Below are 15043 nucleotides of genomic sequence, written 5' to 3' on the forward strand. Positions count from 1 at the left end.
ATACGGATAGATTTAAAACTGTCCGATCCACTGAAACGCATTTTCACTGAAATACCTCAGCTGACAGAGTTACCCCATATGCCCACAATAAATGCAGCAAAGGAAGAAATGATGAAGAAAATCAGGAAAAAACTATCAAAATTACCAACGCCATCATTCAACGAGGCGGAACTGTCAGCCATAGCAATGGAGACCGCATATACACTTCAAACAATCAGACCCCAATTTTCGGATAATTTTCCATCATCTGACTTTTAGACAAATTGTTCTATGGATTTTCTCTGCAGTTTTTGCATTTATACTTCATACTCTGATAACCCATGCATACACTAAATACTTACAAGTTCACACTAAATTTCCTTTTAGGTCTCAGTTCAGAGGGAGGACAATGTTCTCCAAACCCATGATGGTGATCGATCAAGACGACTACAATTATTTGAAGAAACACCCAGACTGCCCCTTGTGGAAGGAAACGTTTGTACTCCCAATTTCTAGAGCAACCGCTTTGAAAGACGACATGGCCAGTATTCACGCCCCGGTAAACCCTATTTCTTCCTTTGTCTAACCACAATTAGCTACATTGAGAAACCAACAAGTACAACTACAAACTCTGCCAACAGACAAAGGCTCGAAGTTTACAGATTTTGACCAGGAGACCAGTGCCCCTGAGTATAGTGTCATCTAGAAAAACGAAAAAAATCAAAACCCAAAAGTTTTCCAGAAAAAGGACGGCAATCCAAAAACAATAAACAAATGACGATGAGTGGCTTAAACGAATCAAACTATATATTGTATACAAAATTTTCCTAAGTCCGGTAGTGTCATTTGCTTACACATATTTTTATATTTTATTCACAATAAAGAAGGAAGAGCAGATAAAAATAGAATAACGCAATAATGACGAAAACTATTTCTATTGGCCGAGAAAGAAACTGGGAACTGATTAACTTTTATATTTTAGTTGAGTATAGATATACTACTACAGAAGATGACAGGCACGCTTAGAGAGTTAGAGAAAGATACTACTCGATATTGCCTTCAACTTAACTACACATTTTTTATGATTAACACGGACACAATTATTTGATTACTTAGTCTCTCTTTGTAACTGCTAAATACTGTAAGGGGAATCATCCCTTATACTCTTTTGAATAAATTGTATTGTTCCATCTTAACATCTTTTTAATTATAGTCTGAAGAAATAAAAGAAGCACGATTGCCGGCCCATGCATCTAATTGTACGTCTTACTTATTCTTTTATTAACATAACGCTCGCAACAATAACTTGCTTCTTTATGACTTCAAATTGATAGCCAATATATATATAATGCCCGTACGGAATATGCCTAATAATAGCAACGGTAATTAGCACAACAAGTAACAAAAGTAGACAGAATAGGCGCACTACGGAAAAGGTTATCACAAAGGTTAACCTATTTAAGTTTTATCACATAAGCGTCGATGAGAACCAGAGACGGTCATAGCCTGATCAACTCCAAGTATTTCTTATTGGTTATATAAAATTTTAGAATAATTTTAATCAGAATTTTAGTGGAAAAATTTTACAACTTACATGCATGCAAAATGTATTATTGTGTTCAGCTATTATTGGTTTTTAATTTTAAAAGATTCAAAAGCTTTTCACTCCCAAAAATATTTCAAAGTCAACAAACACAACTTTAAGAAACAAATAACCAAAAATACTACTGAAATCGAAACAACTTTAACAGTATCAATTCTAAAGTAGTTTGACAAAATTACCCAGAATCATTTTTCAGTAGTTACAAAATATGAAAGATATTGCACAAGATTTCAACAATTCCAGAAACGAACGGGGATGAGTTGAGAATCTAGGATCAGTATCTGCTTCATCCAGATTAATTCTATTTCTCAAAGTAAAAATATAGGCGTTTAATCGCGATATGACATGTCAAAAGAAAATAACCAAGAAAACATCATTCCTTGAAGCTGAGGACAAAATTTGCTGCACTTTCAAAATATAAGTTGTTTTAAGCGACAAACACTGTTTAAAATCTCTCTGCACGGATCGCTCTAAATAGTCGGCATAGTAATGGTTACGTAAATTTAAAAAATAAGTAATAGAACTTATCTTTTAATTTACGTGTGTTTGATCTTTGTCTGATTGTTCACTGAACTTCTTAGATAAGCTTCATCTCGATTAATTCATCTTGAGTTAATTTTGTATTTAATTGCTCTCGAACGAAGTTTGAAGCAATTATTTTAAATGTGTGTCTTATTCCAAATTTTTGCTTGACCGTTTTGGTCTTTCGATTTAATTTCTCAAATGTTTTTTTTTCATATTTCTGCTGCTAAGAGAAAAGCTATTTTAGCTTTAGCAATCACAAGACTCTGATGGCCAAGTGGTTCACGCTTCCGTGTCTTACATCAGAGGTCCGTCGTCAGAACCCCTCCTCGAGTTTTTTGCTCCCATAAAAAGTATCTAGACTAATGTGCCGCCTGTCGTTTGAGAACAATTTTAGTTACGTTCGTCGTTTTATGTTTGTTATTATAGAAATGCTATTAAGAATTTTCTAGTAAAAAATGCTAGTAAAAATTAAATCAAATACAGCTGTCCACTGTCGCTGCAGATTGCATGCAGTTTTTAAGTGCTTGGATTTTGGTGTCATTTTGAGAGATGTTTTTAGAGATAATTACTAATGAGGCGACATTGAGGAATGCTGAATGCCTATCGCTAGAATGCTGGAGTTTGCAAGATCGAATTCCGTCAAGTTAAGTGTTTGTATCTCTATATCGCGGTTTCTTTGCTCCTTTCTAATTCTCTTTCCATTCTTTTTTTCGTTTCGTTTCGATTTCGCTTCGGTCGTTCTATCTATATCCAATTTTTTTTGTTGCAAAAAGGCTTGCTTGACGTACAAAAAGTACATGTTTCAGGTGCCTGTCGATTGCATGTTTAAGGACTATTGAAGAACATGTTTAGGATACTCTTGAGAAGCATGTTTAAATTAAAGCAAGCTTTAGACAAAAAATTTAGTCTTCAGAAAAGTCGTTGCAAAAAAATTCCAATGTTTCAACAAGTTTTTGGTAAGTAATATTGAAATGTAGTGCAGTTGCAGTTCCATTGAGTGAGAAATATAAGGGTGAGCGTTCAAGCCCCATCAGAAGAAACCCAAAGTATGAAACATTTGAATGAGCAATTTTGGTAAAGGGTTTTGACGCCTGCTCTGTATGATCAAATCCTTACTGAATAAATTATATATGTTCCTAATTCTCGTGCTAGAAAATAATATCTTAATTTTTTTGCTGTAGTGGTATTTGTAAAACTCTTTAACTTTGATTCTTTTCTTTTCAGATTTGATTGACCTTCATCTTTGTCTTTTGCTTACTCTTACCTTTGCGCTAGCTGCAGTTTTTAGCTATCCTTTTTTCTCACTATCTGCAAACTAAGCTATGAAGTCACGTGTTAAAGAGAATGCAACATTTATTGAAGAATGTTCGGGAGGCTTTGAGAAGTTTGTTTAAAGGAAACCTCCTAAAATAGGTGGCCTTAAGTACCTTTTGTGGACTGGTGGAAAACAGCTCAATGTTTTGCCAGAATTTTTCTGTAAAGTAAATGTGACCTGTAGTGAAGTGGCTTGTCCTTTGAGTTTGAAATTGGTAGTTAAGGTTTCGGGCTCTCCAGAGAAAGAACTTTGTGTATGAAGCTTTTGAGTGAGGAAATTGGTTTAGCGTTCCAACCCTTTCCCTGATTTATTCTATCCGTTAGTTTTTCTAACCTAGCGGTTTATTTTAGTTCCCCGCTGATTTTTTGAGCTGTTTTATGCAAACTAAATCAATTGAAAACCCTAATTTTTGCGAGTATGATGTATTACTTGCCTTAGTTGTTTTCTTTGCTCTATTCTCATTGACCTTTTCTTTGATTGACCTTGCTCCTTAGTTTTTCCGTCTTTACTTAATATCTGCGAGCACGTGTCACTTTTTTGGTTTCTTTAATTATGCATTTTTTGAAACTAAGACATGGGGTCACGTGTTTATTAAAATGCAGAAATCGGCTGGAGAATATTTTCAAATTGCTCTTAAAGGCATCTTTAAAGAAAGCAGGCTATAAACAGAAAACTTAGTTTGCATTCAGTAGCTTCTGTTTTTTATTGCAAAATTGCAAAATGTTTTACCAAGTTTTGTTCAGCCGTAGTGCAGGGGTTTTTGGTGATTTTTAAGCAATACTTTAGATTGCTATTACGGGCCTGCTATTGAACGTTATTTCTGTGTAAGAATGATGCTGTTGCGACACACCGTAAGGAGCAAGATTAAAAGAGCTCTACAAATGTGAAACCATTCTCATAGTGAAATTATCTGTCCTTGACACAAATGACAAGAATGGTTAATTTGCTGTTTTCTTTTTCAAATAATTCCTTCCGGAAAGTGTTGCCAAAAAGTTGTATGAAACGATAATAAGCAGGTAAACGAAAACAAGGAGGCGCGGTAATGTGCGTTTGCACATAAAATTCCGAACTCGCTCATCCACATTTTTGGCATAAATGTCTACCAAATGAGGAACAGATAGAAAACCCCGAAAAATTCAAGTAATTTTCAAAAAAAAAATTGTGTATGAACAAAAAGATCGCCTCCAAAGCAAATAACTCAGTGGAGTAAAAAATGAAGCATTAGATTGATGAGATACGCCGATATTAGGAAAGCGGGCGAAGACGAACGGCAAAATCAAACAACAACAACAAACATTAATTGCGTCAAAAAATTTATGTCCGTTTTAAAAAACAAAACTTAATAACAAAGTCAAAACAGCGTCAGATAAAACTGAAAATAAACAAAATAACTTGTAATTCACCAGAAAAAAATCGTTTTTCACCAGTTCATAATAAAAATTGGTAACAATTGGACAAAAAAGAAAAAAACTTTAAAGTTGGAAAATTCGCTGAGTGGAGTAATAATGCCGCATTAGATTGATGGGATGAGCCATTATTAAGAAAGCAAGTCAAGACGAACAACAAAACAAAACAACAATAACAACAACCATCAGTTACGTCCAAAACTTTGTCCATTTAAAAAAACTTATTAGCAAGGTCAAAATAGCGTCAGATAAAATTGAAACTAAACAAAATTATTTAAATAGGTACAACAGGGAACAATTATTTAAAACAGGTCAAATGAAGCCAGTTTTTCAAGTCGAAGTTTGACTTGAGTTATGTATCACGCTTTTATCTTGATTCAAGTTAGCAATGTTAGACAAGTTTTAAAGCTAAATGCGCAATGGTACTTTACTGATATTTGCAACTGATATTGTACAGATATTTGCCAACAATTAAAGAAAATGAAACTGACAAAGTTGCAGACTTAAACTGACAAAATTTACCTGGTGGGGCAGATGATGACGATGATATCATTCACAGCGTTGTTCGGTTAATATCGATCGTCTGAATTTACGGCTGAACAGCAAATCAGCTTAGAATATGGTACCCCATATTATGGGGTCGTTGTTCCCATTGTTGTTCCTAACATTGGGAAAATATTGGGAAAACTACAGCACGCTATTCCCGTTTAACCGGAAAAGAATAAACGTTGTATCGTAATAAATGTGATAAAACAAGTAGTTCTGAGACTATACATTTATTAAAACATTTCAATCAAATTGCGTTATTTTAGAAGCGGAAGACGTACCTAAGAACTCATTGCTGCTCGTTTGTCCGTTTTGTCGCGAGAAAATGTATGTGAAAAGAAGTGCAAAGACTAATGGGCCAGAGCTGGAATTGAACCGCCTCTTATGTAGCATCGTGGAGAGATACAAAAGTAGCGTGGAGGAAACTTACAAGTTGAAGGTAATGAGAAAAACAGTGGGTTTTCAAATAGTGCCTTTGATTGCATAGATTTGGAGACGTTTATATGTGAATTAGACGAAATAATTTTGTTCATTAAATTGTTTAACATGAGATTTCTTAAAGCACCTCTAAAGTGTTACAATTTTTGTTCCGACCCCACTTGTGGGGGGAGGAACTATATACTCAAATGGGTTTTTTTTTGTTCCGTGAATTTTGGCCGACCGATATATTCATCGTAGAGAAATGTGCGTGGTATCATTAAAAAGCTCGTCCAGCGTAGAATTCGAAATTAAAAAGATTTTTTTGAATTTCGTTTTTTTCGAGGAGTTATCGAGGTTTAAAGTTTCATGTGAACACTGGATATTTGGTTCACTTTTGTTAACTTTTACCGTAATTTTCGTTCGAATTAACGTTTTTTCTACGAAAAATTTACTTCAAAACTAGATTTCACGCCAAAAAGTAAATCAATTTTAGTTTTTTAATAGATGGAAGGAGATAATAAAGACTAGTTCTAGTCTTAGAGGGAAGTTTAGTATATAAAAATTCGAATTAGGTTTGGGAGCTCTTTTTTTTAAGAAAATTTTGCAATTTTTTTGTTTTTCAAGTCACCTAGAGACTACTAGACACTTTTAATATCGAAGTTCCGTTAATGACAAACCTCTTTTACGATAAAATGAAGCCCAATGAACAAAAAATTTGTTTCGAAGGGATCGCTCATGTTTTTTTTTGGACTCGTATCTCAAATTTTGTAATTTCAAATGAAATTTTGATTTGTTTTTTGAGGTTTTACTAAAGTTTTATAATCCTATGGCATAAACTTGTTGACTAAAGGTGCAATATGTTTGCTAATGAGCATTAAGTGAACCTATCTAGTGCTGTGAGTGGACAGCTAATGGCTGTTAAGACTTTGAAAACAAATTTTCGAAAGTTTTTTGAAATTAGTAAATCATAAACTTATTTTTGTGAACTTTAAGTTCGTCTCAGTAAAAACAGGATTGAACTCCTTCATACCACTGCAACATAAGTTAATCTAATTGGCGGCTTTATCAAATAACTAATGGTTATACGTCTTCATTGCCACAAGATTTCAAATTTTTTAAAATTTTTTTTGGAGATTTCGTTTTATTGGTTCATTTTGAAATCTTATCACGTCATCTTATTATTAATGGCTACATCTTCCTTTAGTGAAGACGTCCAAAGGATCATAGATAAAACTTTCTTAGAAAAGAATATCGTTTAAATGGCTTCACTACTTTCTTCTCCCATTTTTCTAAAGAAATTTTGGTTTTTGCCTGTATTTGTTGTTTTTTTCATAATCATAAGACATATTGTGATGTCTTATTGATTACCTAGGCATCATAAACATCCCTGTATTCACATCGTGGCGTATTCTTTGAATTCCTATGAAAGCTTTTGAGTTTAATGGCTGTTAAGACTTTAAAAATATTTTTTTATTTTTTTTTGAACATAAATCAATCTTAAGCTTATTTTCGTGGATTGTAAATCAGTCTCGGTAATGACAGAACCGCTTGTTTTCTACATCAGCAACAATTTATCTAGTTAGTGGTTTTGTCTTCTAACTATTGGTTTTTTTGACTTCGGTGCACGAGTTTTCATAATTTTTAAAATTTTTGGATTTTTTTCGTAATTTTGGTTCCTTTTGAAATCGTATTACATTATCCTAATATTGATAGCTCCCATTGGCTTATTGAAGACGTTCAATGGATCGTTGAAAAAGTTTTCAGAGAAAAAAGCTTATGTTTTAAATAGCTTCGACACTTTCTTCTCTCAATTTTCTACCGAACTTTTGGATTTTGCCTGTTTTTGTTGTTGTTTTCATAGTCAATGACTTGTTGTAATGTCTTATTGATCAACTTTGAATGACAAACATCCTAGTCGTCACATCATCTAGGCATAATTTAGCGTATTAAATGCCTTCCGTTGAAAGCTGTAGAATTTTTTGACTTTGATACTATGGGTTTTCTCAAAAATTTCGTGGTTTTGATGTATTTTTCTTTGCCATACGACTTATTGTGATGAGTTATTGATGTCACATGAATGAAACCTATGATTGCTATTTCATCGAGGCAGAATTTAGTGTGTTTAATGAACTTAAAATGTAGCATTTTTTTTTTAAATTCAAACATCTATTTTTGTTATCTCTTCATTTGGTTGACAATTAAGTCAAAAATGTAGATGAGCTCGGGTCGGAACATCATTTGCGAACGCACATTAACGAGCCGCCTTGTTTGTTTAAAGTTCTGAAGTTTTCGACTTTTTTAAATCAACAAGTACTAACACCTCAGATACACTACTAGCATTTTCTGATATTAAAAGTCGGAGTCGCGTCTTTTTGAGTCCTGCCTTTTGTCATTTTCTATTAACCGTGGAGAGACAAAGTCGTGGTGCCATTTTAAAGGATCTGCATAAATTAAATTTGAGTTCCTGTCCCTTCAGGACGTGGAGAGTGGATCTAAAAATGACGGGATGGACAAATCCACCTCACCGGCAGCCGTGATGGCTTCTTGTGACATGTGTGAGGATGAGTCTGCACCTGCTCAGCCTGCTTGCAAGTATTGTGTGGAGTGCAAGGTGCTCTACTGTGAGACTTGCTTCACGCAGTGTCACAGGATGAAGGGACCTTTCGCCTCTCACACCATACAGGTTAAACAACTTTTCCTTTCAGTGGTTATCATGATTTGACTACATTTCCAATGCTAGTTTTCGGAAGTATGCTATAATTTAGAAGAATTAATGGAGCAATTGAGCTCACATTTCCAGATGCCGAGAGGTTTTCAAATAGTTAGACACGAAGTCATAGAGATATTCGATTTATAAAGATGGAAGAAGTGTGAATCTAATTGTTTCCTTGAACTTGGAGCTTTAAGTGTGGTCCCGGAGGAGTCAAGAGGTTGAGGCAAGAGGTAATGGTAAAAGAAGGAAAGGGAATTAATTTCATTAAACAACGTGGACTAGTTACGGAATCACGGAGATTGTCTTATAATTTGCCCAACTATGAAATCAGAGTAATTTCACTCAATTTACGCAACATTGTTGCCAACCACATATTTAGAACAATCTTGTAATTTGTTTCAGTCGCCAAGCGCTTCCAGAAAACAAAGTGACGCATCTGACTCAAAACAGAGGACATCTTTGCTGAATGTGACCATGACTTGTGACAGCCACGATGGAGAGAAAATCAACATGTACTGTACAGAGTGCGACAAACTCATATGTGCACTTTGCAAATTGGTCGGAGTCCACAAGGTAGTCAGCAAGGCAAAATTTCGATTCTGTCGTTGATTTTAGCCATGAATCTTTTCGACTCAATATATAAAAAACAGCTTATGCTGTCGAGGAATTAATTAACGGGCAAAATTTGAATCATAATGTATGTATCAGTAAGATTAATAATGGCTTCGATGAGATCATATTTGGCATGGAAAATTATCGGTGATGAGTGCATCCATTTTCTAATGAGATTTCGATATTCTAATATTGATATCCAAATAATTTAATAGATCCTAAATGTATGTTTTGTGCAACCCTTCAGGAACACCTGGTGAATGATTTGGGAACTTCGTACAAACAGAAACAAGGTGAATTGGGACAGAGTTGTGAGATGTTGACCGAAGTCTCAGAGGGTCTCATTGGATCAATGGAGAAAATCAAAGAATCTCAAGTTGTCTATAAGGTAATCGTATCCGTAATTTTCCGGTATACCTGTAAGACACTTAGCAACAATGTTTATCCCCGTTAAATTCAAGGAAACTGAACTTCTATATAATTACAACTTAATGGCGTTCATGCACCTAATAAGATGAATCTTGTAAGACTCAATTTTGGTCCTGCACTGGCTATGACTGGCGTTATATTCTTATAGCTGCGAAGCTGTAAGCTGAGCGAAGCTATATTGCGGTGCTCTTGGTTTTTACGACTCGAAGAGGAGTATTGGTTTTCTCTCGGTTTTTTTTTTTACAGGAAGTAGATTTGTTCACGCGGCATTTTGACCTAAAAGCGAAAGTGAGAAAAGCTGTCTTGGTGAACAGATTTTTGCGAAGCGAGAGAAGTTTTTTGATCATGCGCTGCGTTTAGTGAATGACTTTTTGACTTTGAAAAGTAGTTTTTGACTGAATTGCACATGTAGATAACCGTTTTTAGCCGTTTTTTCGTGTAAGTGGCCCATTTTTTGCTTTTAATTTGGTTCCTTGTAGAAATAAATTTTATTCGATACTATATTGAAATGTCAACCTCAGAAATTGATGCCACAATGTTTTGCAGAGCCTGAAAATGCGTTTCAAGCTAAAAATTGGCACATAATTCTTGATTTTTTAGTTAATTTTTGGCTTTTTTTCTTTTAATTTCTTCTTTTTTGGATATTTTAAACGTCTTTTTCTCAAAAATCAGTTAATATGGCAATTTCTCTTTAATAATTCCTATACTCAACGCCTCTTTCTACCTCGATGTAATTTTGTTCCATAAAATTGTACGTATGCTAATCCGATTTTGGTACTTTTTTCCGATTTTCGTCAGTTTTTCGTTTGTATTTTAGTTGTAATTGCTATCCCTGTCTTGAATGCTGAACAATGAAATGTATTCGTTTTTCTTGAATTTTTTATATTGATATAAACTTTCAAAAATCAAGAAAGTATTTTTGTTACGGTGTTCCTTACATTGTGCCCATATTCTTCACATTCTAGTTAGTATCATTCTAGCTTTGTCCTGGCACCTAAATTTATTTTCGGTATATTGATTTTTTCAGTTGTAAAAAATGAATGATTTCAGCTTTTTCTTAGATTTTCATCATTTCCTTGGTGTGCATTTGATTTCATTCAACAAAGGCAGTACTGTGAGTTTGATAGCAAGCTTCTTCCAAAATTTCCACTTATGACTATTTACTGCAGCTTTCTTCCGGCCTTGGTGTTAGTTTAAACGATCTGTTGCCTTTGAATATTCTTCTGCTGCTTATGTCTTTTCTATGATCAATTTTATTTTTGATTTAGTATGAAATCATGTTGTCTAGCTTATGTACGAAAAGGAACAGTATAAGTGTGTTGTTTTTTGTCTTAATCGCAGTGATTGGAAGTGTAATTTTAGGTGTTTTCAGATTCTTAAATTTGAGCTTTCTTTTTTGAAAAGATTTAACTTAGTTTCTAAGATTTTTATCTGTCGTTTGCTTTCGCGATCTGTTTCAGATTAGAATCATGAATTATTTAAGGGCTATTGATAACCTTGCGAGTTTTTTCAGACTATCAGGTTTTTGACCACCTTAATTATTTTGGATTTTTTAACGTTACCAAACGTTTTCAATAATATAAAATTTTGCTGCATTTTTCTCTTGTTGACAGTGGTTTAAGTTTCAACAATTTTTAGAACAGACCTGGAGAGGTAGTGAGTTAATGGTTTAATACGAAAGGTAGTGGCTTCCGCTGCAATTACGGTTTTGTTAGCGAAGTTTTGACGCTTCGAGTCGCTTCCGGAATTGTTCCGGCTATGTTTTTTTACAATTCAAAAAATTTGAATTGTATTGGGGCGCTGTCTTTTTTTTAAGATCTGTTCACACATTTTCATGGTTTTTGAAGTCAAATTGGAGTAGTGATTTTGGTCACGCCGGAACAGGAAGTGGAGTGAAAACGCGAGTGGTTTCGCGGCGTGAAATTTTTTGCTCTAAATTTAAAGTAGAGTGAGAAAATGGGGTTCGAACAAAAATTCGCTTTCTCGCTAGTCGTTTTTTGATCACATGCGGCAATTTCACTTTGATTTTACTGTTTTTTTTTTTTCAATTTTTTCGATAGGATTTTTTTCTAAATGGTTTTCCCAAGCCATTCATAGTCCGTTCTAGGTCTAGTTTTCTGTTCAGTCAATGAAAATTCTTTGAATTGTACGTCAGGACTTGTCCTGCTATGTTTTTTTTTGTTTCGTCGTCTGACGCTCTTTTTTCGTTTTACATTTGTTCACACAGCAAAGCTGAAAAAGTCAAATTTTCTGAATGACTTCTTCCTCTCACTAACGGCATTTGCGCGCGTGACGTCATTTCTCACTCGCTTTAGCAAAAGTGTTAGGTTATTTGCGTGATTAGATTTTGATCACAAGTGACTTACCTCACTCAATAAAATGACTTTTGCACTTTAAAACTTAAGTTTAATTTGAATTTGTTTAAGGTCAAAGGAACTCATATGTGCAGTAAAGGTCCCTAATAAGAGGCTTCTGCGAAATGGCTTTTAACAAGCTTTATTAATTTATCGCTGAATGTTTGTCACCTAGTTTTTTGAGCGGCGTCGATTTTTTCAATTTAGATTGTATGTTTCTATCTCTATTATATGGCACGCAGGTCTATTCTTTCGCAGCTATTCCGGCAATATGCCGGCTATATTGGTTGATTATCATCAAATGTTTCCAGCATCTTAAAAATTATGAATGAAGGCGTTTGGTATTTCGACGCAAGATACCATTTAAGTGAGGCTTCTCGTAAAGTATTTGTTGGTCCAGTGGCATCGAGATCTTGTAATAAGTATTTTTAAAATCTGGATGGAAGGTTTGATTAAGTAAATATCTGATTGGCTTTTATGTGCGTTACATTTTAGGAGTCGAAGGCCGAAACTGAGAAGCAGATAGTTGATGAAATTGGTCAGCTGCAGAAGATGTTAGAAGACAAGAAGGATGCCATGATTCAATCTCTTCGAGATCACTACGACCAAAGGTAATTGTTTCAACTGCCACTATTTTTAACTACAGCCTATCGAAATTTAACTGTGGCTACCGCTTCTGTTGTTATTTTCGTGCAACTTTATTGTCTAACCGATTCGCATTTGTCTGGGATAATGGGTTTACATATGAACAAGGAGTTTCGGTAATGTGCGTTTAAAAATAATGGCAAACAGTCAAAAATTCAGATAATGTTGACACACATTAACAAAAATAATTGGTTTATGAGTAAAAAAAATTGCCATGAACTGCACATGAACGCCACATGAGAGTAACGCCACATAATAAGCGCCACTTAAGAGTAACGCTGAGATCTGCCATTAATGAGACTGCAAGGCAAGCAAAACACAAAATAAAACAAAAAAATTAGTTCCCAATTAAGCTCAAAAGCTTTTTATAGCTGCAGCTGCGAAGCTGTAAGCTGAGTGGAGCTATATTGCGGTGCTCTTGGTTTTTTTACGACTCGAAGAGGAGTATTGGTTTTCTCTCGGTTTTTACGACTCGAAGAGGAGTATTGGTTTTCTCTCGGTCTTTTTTTTTACAGGAAGTAGATTTGTTCACGCGGCATTTTGACCTAAAAGCGAAAGTGAGAAAAGCTGCCTTGATGAACAGATTTTCGCTAAGCGAGAGAAAAGTTTTTTGATCATGCGCTGCGTTTAGTGAATGACTTTTTGGTTTGAAAAGTAGTTTTTGACTGAATGGCACATATAGATAACCTTTTTTAGCCGTTTTTTGGGTAAGTGGTCCAATTTTTTTGCTTTTATTTTGGTTTCTTGTAGAAATAATTTTTTTTTTGATACTATATTGAAATGCCAACCTCGGAAATTGATGCCACAGTGTTTTGCAGAGCCTGAAAATGCGTTTCAATTGGAAAATTGGTGCATATTTCTTGATTTTTTGTTAATTTTGGCTTTTTTTTCTATTAATTTTTTCTTTTTTAGATCTTTTAACCATCTTTTTGTCAAAAATCAGTAAATATGGCAACTTCTCTTTGATAATTCATCATATACTCAAGGCCTCTTTCTACCTCGATGTAATTTTGTTTTATAAAATGGAAATACTCTAATCCGATTTTGATAGTTTTTTCCGATTTTCGTCAGTTTTTTGTTTGTATTTTGGTTGTAATTGCTGGAAATAGTCTTTTTGTGCAACATGAGGGATTTTAGTTTCTTTTCAATAAAAATTCAATCATTTTTGGCGTTAAGTTTTTGAAAAACAGTAAAAACTTCTTCATAAATGCAGTCTTAAAAGTTTTTTGACCATTTTTTTGCAAAATGTTTCAATGTTTCCTTTTTATGAATTCTGCTTTTTGTTATCTTCAGGAGGAAAGATCTTTGTATCGGATGACTAGTTATCCTTTCTATTACTTGATTGCTGAACAATGAAATGTATTCATTTTTCTTGAATATTTTAAATTGATTTTTAACTTTCAAAAATCAAGAATGTCTATTTTTAACGATGTTGCTTACATTGTTCCAATATTTTTCGCATTCTGGTTAGTATCATTCTAGCTTCGGCCTGTCATCTACATTTATTTTTGGTATATTGATTTTTTTTCAGTTAAAAACGAATGATTTCAGCTTTTTCTTAGATTTTCGTCATTTCTATGGTTTGCAATTGATTTCTTTCAACATAAGAGCAGGACTGAAAATTTGATTGCAAGCCTTTTCCAAAGTTTCCACTTATGATTATTTACTGCAATTTTCTTCCGGTCTTGGTATTAATTCAAACGATTTTTTGCTTTTGATTATTCTTCTGCTGCTTATGTCTTTTCTATGATCAATTTAATTTTTGAATTAGTATGAAATCATGTTGTCTAGCATATGTTCAACAAGGACAATTGTGTGTTGTTTTTTTGTCTTAATTGCAATGATTAGAAGTGTCATTATAGATGTTATAGGTGTCATTATAGTTGTTTTCTGATTCTTAAATTTGAGCTATCTTTTTTGAAAAGATTCAACTTAGTTTTTAAGATTATTATCTGCCGTTTGCTTTCGCAACCTTTTTGAGAATGGAATCATGAATTATTTGGGGGCAATTGATAACGTTGTCAGCTTTTAAAGACTATCAGTTTTCTGACCACCTCAATTATTGCCGATTTTTTAACGTTACCAAACGTTTTCAATAATGTAAAATTTTGCTGCATTTTAGTTCTCTTGGTTACAGTGGTTTAAGTTTCACCAATTTTTAGAGCAGACCTGGAGAGTTAGTGAGTTAATGGTTTTATAAAAGAGGCAGTGGCTGCAATTACGGTTTTGTTGGTGAAGTTCTGACGCTTCGAGTCGCTTCCGGGATTCTTCCGGCTATGTTTTTTTTTACAGGAAGTAGATTTGTTCACGCGGCATTTTGACCTAAAAGCGAAAGTGAGAAAAGCTGTCTTGGTGAACAGATTTTCGCTAAGCGAGAGAAGTTTTTTGATCATGCGCTGCGTTTAGTGAATGACTTTTTGACTTTGAAAAGTAGTTTTTGACTGAATTGCTCATATAGATAACCGTTTTTAGCCGTTTTTTCGTGTAAGTGGCCCA

At 34.2% G+C, this 15043-nt stretch overlaps 1 protein-coding gene across 2 annotated transcripts in view; it reads left to right on the top strand.

Moving 5' to 3' along the window:
* The window catches only part of LOC142337807 (putative E3 ubiquitin-protein ligase MID2), an 85992-nt gene that overhangs the window by 16243 nt on the left and 54706 nt on the right, over positions 1 to 15043 (top strand). For both annotated transcript variants that reach the window (XM_075387334.1, XM_075387335.1), the window contains exons 2-6: positions 5641 to 5813; positions 8271 to 8477; positions 8910 to 9080; positions 9367 to 9507; positions 12398 to 12513. In XM_075387334.1, the coding sequence (XP_075243449.1) occupies positions 5641 to 5813; positions 8271 to 8477; positions 8910 to 9080; positions 9367 to 9507; positions 12398 to 12513 (808 nt within the window). The remainder of the gene's footprint in view (positions 1 to 5640; positions 5814 to 8270; positions 8478 to 8909; positions 9081 to 9366; positions 9508 to 12397; positions 12514 to 15043) is intronic.

This window comes from Convolutriloba macropyga, chromosome 4 (genome assembly GCF_964194025.1).
Source record: "Convolutriloba macropyga chromosome 4, txConMacr16.3, whole genome shotgun sequence".
NCBI lineage: Eukaryota > Metazoa > Xenacoelomorpha > Acoela > Convolutidae > Convolutriloba > Convolutriloba macropyga.